This window comes from Ischnura elegans, chromosome 4, assembly GCF_921293095.1.
Source record: "Ischnura elegans chromosome 4, ioIscEleg1.1, whole genome shotgun sequence".
Taxonomy (NCBI): domain Eukaryota; kingdom Metazoa; phylum Arthropoda; class Insecta; order Odonata; family Coenagrionidae; genus Ischnura; species Ischnura elegans.
This window is the reverse complement of record NC_060249.1, coordinates 72,635,824-72,648,240: the sequence shown is the minus strand read 5'-3', so window position 1 is coordinate 72,648,240 and position 12,417 is coordinate 72,635,824. Positions and strand designations below refer to the sequence as shown.

The window sequence follows — 12,417 nt, the reverse complement described above, 5'->3', positions numbered from 1 at the left end:
GGAATAGTTTTCTATAATATTTAGTCAGTTTATCAAAGGAAATACATTTCAGATATAGCTCAATAAATTCCAACCAATTATATAATAAATCATAATCATTGATAAATTAAGAATGAAATAAACCGATAATATTATGAATATCTCTGTTTCAATTCAAGTAATTGAATGGAAACAGAGATATATAATTCCATCTTAGTAATTGAAATGAGAAAAAAAATCCTAGAAAAAAATTAAAATCACGGATTATATTTTAGCACTAATTAAAATTGTTAAGGGAGGAGAGAGTCACTCATTTAGGCATATCATACGCTGCATTTACTTGTTAGGTTAGTTAGGTGTTTTCTTGATGCTACGGAAGCGAACGACAAGCTTGCCCACGTCGTAGTCCGTCATAATCATTCGAGCAAAAAATACCCTCATTTAATCCCCTTCGTCAAACATTTTTCTAGGAATTATTAAAGAAACGAGGAAATATTATTTTAAATCCAATTAGTTCATCGCGCTTCTCCCACTTAAGGTTAGGGTTTTGGCAGGAAAAAAATTTCGAATCGGAAAAAGAGTTAAAATAGCGAGGGGCCGATAATTTCTTCAGAGCTTATGAAAATCGCCCCTTGCGAAACACTTGCCGGGTTTCCTTCTCCGTATAGCATGTTGATGTTTACCCGTCTTTCTCGATACCGAAAACTCCGCTGACGCGTTCAGAGGAAGCCCGGTAAAGGAATGTTGTCCATCGTCATTCCTTCTTTCAGGAATTCAGTTCAGGTCACACTGACTTACAAGTCGCGACACATTGTCTTCCAGCCAGTTGGCTACAAACTTAATTTTTCTTTGAGGCAAACTCAAGAGGTTAATGATGAAAGCTCCATTTTATACTGAATCACGCTACACACACTCATCACTGTAATTTTTGTCTCCATTTTATAAGTAGCAGTAACGTCTAAATAAAATGGATTCTATTGAAGTATTCACATTGATCACTAACAAATCCGCTGAGTATTCCTCATCATGACACTCCTACCTTTTTAATCAGAGCTCTTAAGTGCTTTCTTTTATATTTAAAACAGTATTCATTCATATCCAAAATCTCTATGGCTAAACGATTTTAATATCTTCTCATATCTGCACATTTGACAAATAAATTGTTATAGAAAATACACTGGTTTAAATTTGCAGAATGAACACGAGGCATAGTGATTTTTTAAATCTGAGGAATAGGTACCGTTTTCAGTTTTGATAGAGGTGTTTATAAAATCAGAAAACGGAAGGGAACTTACCGGGGTAAGGACTTTACATAGTTCAATAAAAATGTCCCTCCGTTGCCAATTACTTCAATTTCTTCAGATATAGGAAAATACCTAAATCCTAACTCAAAATATACATGAATCCCCATGACAAAAAAATTCAATTAAAAAATTTGAACCACCCAATAGAAGCGTACGTGGTATTTGATAAAAGCTCTTGCAATTGAATTTACCATCCAAACTCATCCTCTTTCTCGTTTGTGTTGAAAAATTGTCAAATTTGCCACCCAATCAAGAGAGTTCATGTCAAAAATTCGAGGGCAGAATGTCCATTGTGTGACTGTATCCGTGTAGCGAGTAAAGTCAATAACTGTTAAGCCCCTTTCTATGAAAGAGAAGAGAATGTCTATGCTCTATGAAAAAACTTTGGAAGTAGGAGACAAAAAAGGGTAAAATCCTGCATTCTTTATTTTTTAATATTACACGCTTAGTGTGACCGTCACTTTCCGGGAAGAATTATAAAATATGAGAGGGTGCGTGATACCCAAGATCCCACGTCAAATGATGAAGCAATCGTAGGATAATTACAATAAATCAATCAGAGACTAGGCATTTCATCAGCCCCCATATCATTATTACGAAGGAGATATTAGCTTGTCCTAAAATGCTGCAAAACACGCATTCGAATGATGGGTTGGAAGTTAGGTTTTCAAGAGTCAATTTAGAAAAAAAAATAAATTAATGATTTTCCCTAGGTTTAACGCATTTTTTTTGTCAACACGAATAGTCTAAAGGATTGAATAGGATTGAATGCTTACCCGGCGAAATAATCGCATTGCATTCTTCTTGGCTTCTCCACCACGTCAGATTTTCCATGACTGAAATTTTGAAGCGCGAGTCGATCATCAAAATGTAGGCCAGGAAGAACTTGAACCCGTGGAGAAGTCGAGAATAATTCCTGCAACAATTACAAAGGAAGTTTCATTTTATTTGAACTATAAGAGGACGACATTAAATAATTTAAAATACATAAATTAATTTTTGCAACTAGTCCACAGGATATCTTCTTTAAACAAATATAGAAAAGAGAGGACATTAAAAATGTAAAATGTGCTGATTAATTTTTGTAACTAGTCAGAGGATGTCTCATTTAATGAAAAAAAGAAAAGGGAAGACACAATATAGTCTAAAATATATGTCGATTTATTTTTATAATTGTGAAAAGCTGATTCGTTTTCTATTTTGGAAGTTTCCCGTTCTCCTTCAGTTCTCGCAACTTCCCACAAAAGAGCCGTATATCCCTCGAGCCTATTCGGCACAAAATATGAAATAAGAGTTTCTCAAAACCCTGCCCTCTCTCGTCTTTCGCAGACGTCAAAGGGAGCAGTTGGTGCCCCCCCCCCTGGAAAGGACGCGTAATAATTTATCGAATCTCTTTTTCACGAAGCATTCCTCGCCTTTCAAAAACACGAACCGCCCCCAACCCTATCTACTTATCCTCCCCCCCAGAAGGTACCAACTCCTTTCCTACCCTTTTCTCAATCCTAAAATTCTCGCTTTAACCCCATCCACACCCCACTCACCCCTTTATCAAAAATCATCCCTTGGCTTTGCTGCAGTCATTTCCCATTCCATTTCCCAACGAGCCAGCGTAGTTACCTACTTCCTTCTTCGATTCCCTTTCTTACACCCCATACTCTTCACAGTCTCCTTTGCTTCTTCTTCCCCTCACCCCATCCCATCTGTAGACGCAACAAGACGTAGAAATCCCTTTTTCCACCCCACTCCTCCCTTCCCATACCCGCAGCTCAAGGGAAACTGGAGAGAGAAAGAGAAATTAATTCTTAATGCCGTCGAAAACTCATTACTAATCCGAAACCAGACGTCTTCCCCACATCAACACTCTATCCTTCCACCCTCTGCCTGTTTATCTAGCATTGATCATTGCAGTATCTCCATCCTAGCTCTGAATTGACCCGGACCTCGACAGCCGATATGAAAGCGTCTCAGCAATCAACCTACTCCATCGGTAAAAGCTGTAACTCGAATGGAAAAAAGCGTGATATGAATGTTTGTATTCTAATTAAGGTCAAAGAGGCTAAAATTAGCAACCCTCTGTTGATACTGCTATTGGATGTGGGAAAATGTAACTGATTATTTTAACAATTTGTTAAGATGCAAAAAATTTATTTTGGCGGCATTATATTAGAATAATTCTCTATATCGATGAGCTTAAATTTTCCAACGCTGTAAAATAGTTGGTTTTCACGGAATTAGGCTCTGAATTTGGCACACAGAAAAATGGGGAATAAATGTCTATACGCTTGAAAAATGAGTCGAGGTATAAGATTCTTGCGCTTTAAGACCGTTAGATTATAGTTAGGAATCGTTTTAAATGAAATCAAAAAGCTTCGTCTCTGAATCGATTTATAACAAATTGTTATTTGTAACGGATGGCTTCTATGAACGATTTGACTCAAAATATGTTTTTCTCAAATTCGTGGCAAAGGGCAAAATTTATTAAACCCTAGCTAAGTCATTGAAAGGCAAGAGACACACAATTTAAAAATCAATTTATTCAATGCCCGAACCATCACCATTAATACCTAGTGGTATAAATCAGACTAATTGTAGGAGGAAATCAATTGAATGGCACTACGGATGCCAAGATGGAATTCCACGCAAGCGGGGCTGACGCATAATTGCCGTGTCAAAGCCCCCTTTAAAATTTCAAAACGTCTCAATAACACTCATTTTCCCAAAAATCACATCCGTTCTTCAAGCGAGGTCCCCTGCAACCAAATCCAATTGAGTTCGTTCCGAAAGAAAGACCGAGAGAGGCTGTTGGCGGTTCCGGACAAGAAAGGAGGCCCAGGGGGGTACAAGGTAAAGGGGTTCGGGAGAAGAGGAGTAAGGGAAAGGCCAAGGAGGAAACAAATTAGCAAAACCTCGCGGAAAGGATTAATTTTTAACTTCTGAGGAACTTCATTAGTTGCGAGGCCCGTGGTAATTAAAGGAAGAGTTTTTGGGGGCAGGGAGAGGGTTCAAGAAGGTTGAGCGGGGGGGATGGAAGTCGGTTTGTAGGGACACTGTTGCTACACCCACAAGTCGTGGGAGGGAAAAAGGGTGGAAAGGCATTAAGGGGAAGAGGAGGTAGGGGAGAAGTGGATTTGAGGGGAAAGGAAGTTAGGGAAAGAGATAGAGCAAGGGTTGGTGGAATTTGAAGGCTGCTTTTTATTTTAATCCGGAAGCGAAGAAAGAGTAGGTAAGGAGGAGGTTTGCAATGTTTGAATGAAGTTTTCAGCTTGATATCTCGGGGAACTGAATTCTCAAACCCTGCCCTTTTCTTGCGCACGCGTTCCCGAAAAAAAACTTTTGAACTCTTACCGCAGCGAATACAGATTCCGTGCGGATGTTGAAATGAAAAGTTTTCTGCTCAGCGTCGCACCCATGGATAGCCTCCATTCTTGCAAACCGATTCCGTTCCAAGCTTCAAATTTCAACTCCAAGTGAATTTTATACTATCAACATCGTTTCGGCATACAATTTTAGTTTTTCCCGGCGTATAGTTTGAAGGAATAATTCTAGGGTGTCCCACCGCGTGTGGTTTTGCGTAATTTGTCCCAACGTTTCGAAGGCTAAGTCTGCCATCTTCATTAGGGGTAGAATGAGGAGCCAATTCTATACGTTTGTGGAAGGTTACACGGGATTTCCACCGGGTCAGGTTCTCCAACTCCATCTCGGCCGACGTTTCGATGGGCGAGATGGAGTTGGAGAACCTGACCCGGTGAAAATCCCGTGTAACCTTCCACAATTCTATACGCCGGGAAAGCCTACGATCATTCTTCAATTCTATACGGTACTTTGTTTATTTATTTCTAAACGTTGGAACGAATCACCCGAAACCACACCCGGTGGAAACCCAAGAATTATTCGTTCATCGTTTCGAAACTCTCAATTGACAATTTAAGAGCGCCTCATTCATTTCAATTGAAGAATTGTTCAATTGGTTAGATGACTGTTAGGAGACTCAGGACTGCAGCAATTTACTTTCACAAAGAAAATATCCTGATTCTTATTTTGACATTTCAAATCATTTATCATAAATACACTATCAATTCATTACACGCTTCATTACACGCAGTCACTCACACAATGTGTACACATCTGCTTTCGTATTTCCTTTATGGTTTTTGTAATTTTAAGTGGTCTTACACATAAGGTGAAGTAACTTTACTATGCACCAATGGCGTTTCTCACATTTCAATCATTGATATTATGGTGTTATGCTAAAGACAAGTTCCATATTCAAAGATAATATCCAAAGAGGACTAAATTATTGAAAAGGAGTCATTTTGACATCATTTATGAAAATGGAGCAAAAAAATATTCGTTCGAAGTGAATTCATACTTAAACTCCATGCATTAACTTAACCTGTCATCGGACATTAACTATTTTGTGGAAGCTTCTGGAATTCTCTACATCCTAACCTTACATTCTGTGATAAATTAAATCAATTCTTCAAAAATGAAATGAATCAAAGTCGTGTAAATATTATGCTATATTCAACTTTAATAAATTTCAAGCAATAAAAAGTGGATATTGTTGCCCAAAACCATTTATTCAAATCGACCAAGAATCTAAATAGGGAATTAGGAATGACAATGAAAAAGGATGAGCATATTCCTAAGAGAGATGTCTGTTGCCTCCTCTCTTATTGGGCGCCGCAGAAGGCGGGAGCGAGCACAGACTGTCTTCGAGCGACCAATCGGAGTCCACCTACCCGCGGCAGAGCCACGTGGACGCGGGCGAGAAGCAGTGGAACTATTCCGGCCTTGACCTGATGAGCGGCGGAGCAGCTTTCTGGCAAAATTACTCAGGTTAGTGTTCACACCTTATTTCAACTTTAATGAGGCTTTCACGAAATGAACATTTAACCAAAATTTTCAGCAAAGGGTCTTATCCAGACAATGATCACTGACCTAACGCACGTTTCCGTTTAACAATATTTTTATTCCTCCAACTGGAACACCTAATATAAAACAAACTGAATCAATCTAGTAAAAAAAAAGTTGACACAATTTCGGTACGTCCACCATACCAAACCGGTCACGGTCTAATTGCGCATAGTCGTTATCTTTTGTAGCCATCTTTTCATCAGTCAGTGTCAAAAACACTGTCCTAAAAGCTGAAAGACTGGGTTAAGTTTCGTATAGTCGAACGTTTTCAGTGCAATATACGTCGCATAATGAAAAAATAAGTTTCACAGACAAAGTGCAGACGCAAAATTTTATTGGGTAGTAACTGAATATATTTTCATTCTAGTAAGCGAACCGATCTTTTAAGAATATTTCTATATGTAAGGGATTTTTAATAATTAAAATAACAAATTGCCGATGGAAATGCAAACAATCATTACCAACTATCAAAACATGCAATCTACAAGTTAATTTAGCTAAGGTAGTGAACACTTTCCTGTCATGAAAGGAAGTAAAACGCAAGCATTAAATATTTAGTTATATGCAAATTTATTCCAAATCAAGCAACCAGGGTTGCACGGCAAGGTAATTTTAAGGCCAAACTGGGATTTTTTCTAAGACGGGAATCATCCATGCATGTCCCATTCTTCGATTTTCAACGGGAATATGACTATCTAGTATCTACGAGCAGACCATGGAATTTAGACGGAAGGATTTCAACCCGGAAGAAGAGAGCGGATTCTAAATTTCACGCCGCCGCCATCGAAGTGCATCAAGGGCTGGATCACGACGCTCTCACGGGTTAAAAAGGCCATTGATACTCCCAGATGCGTGAATATTAAGAGAGGGTACTTTTTACAGGGCAAAAAATGGTCGTATTCCAGAGTATTCATACAATCAGAGGAGTTTAGTTCTCATAACAGAGGTGGACTAAATTCAATTTGGTCCAAATATAAAATTTGTAAATTCTCTCATTTCTCTCATATGATTATACTATTATTTTCATGCCAAAATCGCAGAACTTGCGAATTTAATAATCACTGCTTAATAGGAACGAATGTTCGCACTCGACCGGCTTCATTTTCTGACGTTTTGTAGTTTTAAATATACTCTATCATCTTGGAAATTTCTGTGTAGAAAGGAAAGATCCCAATATTAACTATTACCTTAAACACAGAGACTTTGTTCAGATATTTTCTGAAATAAGTTTCCATAATCAATATTCTGGTAACTGTTGATGAGGATCCATTCTATTAACCCCGAAATTTAAAAACATTAACGTAATAACTAATCAAGAAACACGTCAACAAATAAGAACCGACTGTTTGAGCGGAAGTGATACTATCTCTTTTCCTCAAAATTTTCGAAACTTCTTAGAAAATGTTTTTAAAAAACTGGAATTCAAATTTAAATCCACAAATCAATATTATTTCAGCCATAATAGATGATGAATTATTCAAAATAACTGTTAAATTAGACATAATTATTGATTTCTTCTTATACTTAATTTTTCATTTCTGAGAAGCAACATGGAGAGAAAAATCAAAAAAATTGATTCCTAAGTGGCATAAATTCAAGTACAAAGATTTTTTACTCCATAATTTTAGTTGATCACTCACAATTAAAATGACAGAACGGACTCTCGATGTAATTTTAAAATTGCCAGAGCACTTTTACTGATAAACCTTATGAAGAAATAATAGGGGAAAAGTATTGCCTCTCAAAACAAGCTAAACTGTGTTATTTTTTATTGTAAAATCACTGTAGACAACACGAATAATAGATGTTTCAGAGTTGTAAATGTAACATCTTAGTAACCGAAATAACAGCTAAGGTAATGCGAGACTTTTAAACATTTAAGTCACCAACATTTGCCGACAGCTTAACAGTAATGTTCATGAAGGATAAAAAAGTCGGCCGGGTGGCGGCGGGTTTGAATCCTCGCCTGCCAAGCTGAAGGTCGCGGGTTCGAGTCCCGCCTGAGTAGATTACCCCTTCACAGAGCATGGATGTCAGTTATCGTCTATCGTCTTTATGTTCATTCCACCGATGTAAAGGCCAATCAGCGCTGTTTTCGGGGTTAAGAAAATAAATAAATAAAGTATAGGGCTGTGCAGCGTGGAAAGCGGCGAGAAAATTGCGAATAAACGGTGAAAGGTTCGAGAGTTGGATCGTCTCAAAAGTGAGAAAGGAATGAGGAAGATGGTTTCGGATGGAGAGCGGCAGAAAAAGATGACGCGGTGCGGATTCCACACGCCGTGAACACTGCGGGATGCAAATGCGATGGACGAAGGGGGAAAGAATTTTCGCGGCCCCCTGCGAGAGAGAAACGGCGTAAAGCGGTTCCAAATGGGAGGAGATATCGAGAGAGAGAGAGAAAGATGAGGATGAAGAGCGTGGTGAAGGACGTGATCGGCAGGGCAAAGTGACGTTGCTCGTTCCAGGTATTTTTCTCCCCCTCTCCCTCTGCTGAGGTTATCGATATTCCTCCCATCCTCCCTTCGTAATGCGAAGCTATCTGCTCAATAGGAGAGAAAATGGAGTGGGATTTTCTTATGGGGTCCTGGATGAGAGAAAGAGGGACTGAATATTTTTTTCCCTTTCAAAAGCGCTTGATGCGATGACTTAGAAAATGGTACCGACGAGACGCGATGTTCTGCTCAGACATTCGGGGGATCGAAGGTCGAAATGAGATTTTGACTTATTCTTTTGAAAGGGGGTGGGATATTACTAAAGGTGTTACTAATGTAAATATTTTTCCGGCGATTTATGTTAATAAATAATTCTCGGGTTTCTAGTTGAGCTAGATAATTTATGGCTACAGTTTCAATGGAGAAATGGGAAACAATGTAAACGCAATTCTATCGTCTTTATAGCAGTAATCAAGACTCGTTAGTAGTCCATCGGTTACCAACAGTTACACGGGGGCCACGATCATACTCTTTTCCGAGTGGGTGTGGTGATAGGATTGGTCCAAATTTCATTTATAACGGTGAGTACTCAGATGGTATTCAAGTACCCAGATAGGTACTCGAGTACTCATTTCTTCGTCTGGGTACTCGAGTAATCATACGAGTAGATTCACGTAGGCAGCCGTGTTGTTTTCGTTGAGGTGATAAGGTGCTCACGGCATTCAAGTGGATGAGTAGGCGATGGTATTCACACTGACAACCGAGTTATTTTCGTTAAGGTAATATATTCACGGCATTCCATTCCGCATTTAAGCGTCCGTGTTATATTCGCCTATAGATTTTCATGAATTCTTCTAATTACTCAAGTACCTACAGGGATGAATTGGTATTCTGAAATTTCTGACACAAGTCGGGGAATTCGAAGAAGGCACTAGAGAGACATTAACTTATTCACTACACTACAGTGTAAATACCTAACTTAATCAGATAACCATGGGTTAAACCTTTACCTTAGTCTAGTGGCAACCACCCAACCGCAGAGCGGCCCGCAAAACCGTGATAAATCACTAACTGTCTCGCCTTCAAAGGAATGTCTTCTGATTGGCATTAATTCTTCTAAATTACTTTAATTGACGTATTATGACTTAAAGTAAGCATACCAAAACTATGGTCTACGGATCATTGAAGGGATTAAAGTCTGATTTTAATTTCATGGGGCTAGTACATCATGTAAACCGCTTCATTTAATTGATATTCATATCAGCTCAAAATTTTTAAAAGTTATTAAAAGTATCTGCTAAAGACACGAAGAAAAGCTAAGGTCCGTCAAATAAATGACAATTAATGTGGAAACTTACCTTACAGGCATTCAGCTGAAAATATAATTCGTAAGCATTATAAGTTATAACTTGACGTTACAGCCCTCAGGTTTATGCTATTCACGCGTTTGAGTATTATTCAATTTAAATCCTTTGAGAAGTTAATTTCACACATTAAAGAGGCCTTTAATAGCGCTTACTTAGAGCAGATCTCCCTGTTTAAGAATTAGCGAGTAAATAGATTCTGAATCGTATGGTTCGAGCAATGAAGTTTCGTTTTTAACAAAGGTCTCATAGGACATGTTTAGAATTATATGATAAACTTAAATCGACTTGTATTTAGGCGAGAGTGCCTTTTTCGAGTAACTGCTAACTGTCCGTGCAAGACGGTAGAATAAATTTTAATTAAACGTTCTATAGAAATAAAATAAACTCTGACAAAACCGATTGTGAAACACTGAAAACATCCATTACTGCCCTAAATCAAACAGAAAAATCGGTATCATTTTGTTCACTGCTACTAAGATATGCAGCGCGTATACTCTTCATATTACGTCAGTTATGATGACACATTCCTCGTCCTCGATATATTTAAGGAATGATAAAGATAAAGGGATTGATTTGTGATAAGGTGTATTCGTAATTGATTTATTTGGAGAATGTTTGATTACCTACTGCCTAATATCTTATCCCATCAAGATCCACCCACTTATTGCCACAATTCGGAAGAAGGTACTTTAAAATGACATAAGAGAAGGTATACTAAGTGACAGCTCATTCACAACGTTCTTGTGCAAGCGGATAAGAATCAAGAGACGTTTTGTCACTAACTGAGGAAAGATAACGATAATCCAAGTCATATACAAGTAAATCGATAATGGCACGTTCGTTCGAAGTAAGGTTAGTGAAGTGAGGTTACCCACGGCTGATATAGCACACAGCTGGTAAGTTTGCAGCACGGTGGCTTTAGCACAGTTCACGGAATAACCCTTGCATAGCAATAAATCACTCCATTTCCCGGTTTTTCGATCGGCTACGAAGACTCATTCTACCCCGAATCTCCTTTTATTAGCAATTATAAAGGTTTTTTTACTACCATCCCTATTGTTGTATCATAGTTGATAATTACAAATATGAACTTCATAAAACAAATATGGACATAGTGCCGTGCGAGTCGCGTGGAAACCAACCGTGAACATTTAGATCAATTTTAAGATTATCTCAAGCTTCGTGGACCCCTATAAATATTATCTTTCAGTTTCCTTTGAGAATTCATAGAATCTGTCGCCATAATTGGAAATAAAATGAAACAAAACTGTTCGCTATAGTATTAACAAAGCAAATAGTATCATAACCAGTCAAACAATACCCTAACACCATTAAGTTAAAACTTTGGCTCTCTCTTTTGTAATACGTTATTCATTTCCGAGTATTTGAAGAGCGAATTAATCTGTAATACCAATGTCAAGGTTTATTATGCCCCTGAGGGAATTTAATAGCCAAGAAAAAGAGAGAAAAAAGACAATTTCATAATTATAATGCCTTTTCTATTGGGGGGCCAAGGACATCATTTATATAAGCGAATTCTCCGAAACACTATTTTATCATTGAAAGGTAAACGTAACATGTGTTACCCTGTCATCCTACTTCATGCTCGTGGCCTTTGATTATCATGCAACGAAAGAGAAAGCTAGATTTTGTTCTGGAAACAGTCACAACCTTTATGTGTTTGCATTTAGGAATAAAAAATTCATCGAAGCTAATTTATTTCATAACTTTAACTTTTGCGTGAATCGCGATTCGAAGGACTGCCAAGAATCACTGTATTCTTTATATGGAAACCATTGAGCAACGAAAAAAAGTGGAAAAGTCAACTTTCCTGATTATACAAGAATGAGTAATTAAAAGGGAAATTTAAAAAAAAGTGCTGGATCTCCTCGTGGAAAAGAAATTATAGACATGTAAACTTCATTCCTCTTTCTTTTTTGTTTACAGAAATTCCACCAGGGCAAAAATACACCAGAAGATGGGTATTGCAATTTATTTCGCTCTTCAAGCTTTGGAAACTAAGGAAAAATGTGGCGAAAGAGACCTTGAAAACTTTTTTGACCCCCAGATCCTACGAATATGTATTCCCCCCTTACACTCAAAAGTTTCTGCACCCGTATTGCTCTTGACATCGTCGCCGACAGGGGTTTTTAAAACCCTGCGTCGCCTTCCCCTACCTCCCCCCTCCGTACCTAAAAAAAAAGCACCAGCCCACGAAAAACGAGTCCCATTCCCTTTTTATTTCACCTCCCCACGTCTCCCTCTCAAAAATCTCCCCTCCTACACCGCCATTTTTTCTCTCAGCGATTCTTTCTTTTTTTTTTAAAGTGAGCCGCAGCCGCATCGACACAGCGCATTAATTCAAGACGGGAGAATATGGAAGTAAAATGGGCAGTAAGGGGCTCGAAGGGGGAAGGG

At 38.2% G+C, this 12,417-nt stretch overlaps 1 protein-coding gene across 1 annotated transcript in view; it reads left to right on the top strand.

Moving 5' to 3' along the window:
- Positions 1-12,417, top strand: part of LOC124158166 (transcriptional regulator ovo) — a 773,475-nt gene that overhangs the window by 711,302 nt on the left and 49,756 nt on the right. The window contains exon 11 of the mRNA XM_046533350.1: positions 5,973-6,122. Coding sequence (XP_046389306.1) covers positions 5,973-6,122 — 150 coding nt within the window. The remainder of the gene's footprint in view (positions 1-5,972; positions 6,123-12,417) is intronic.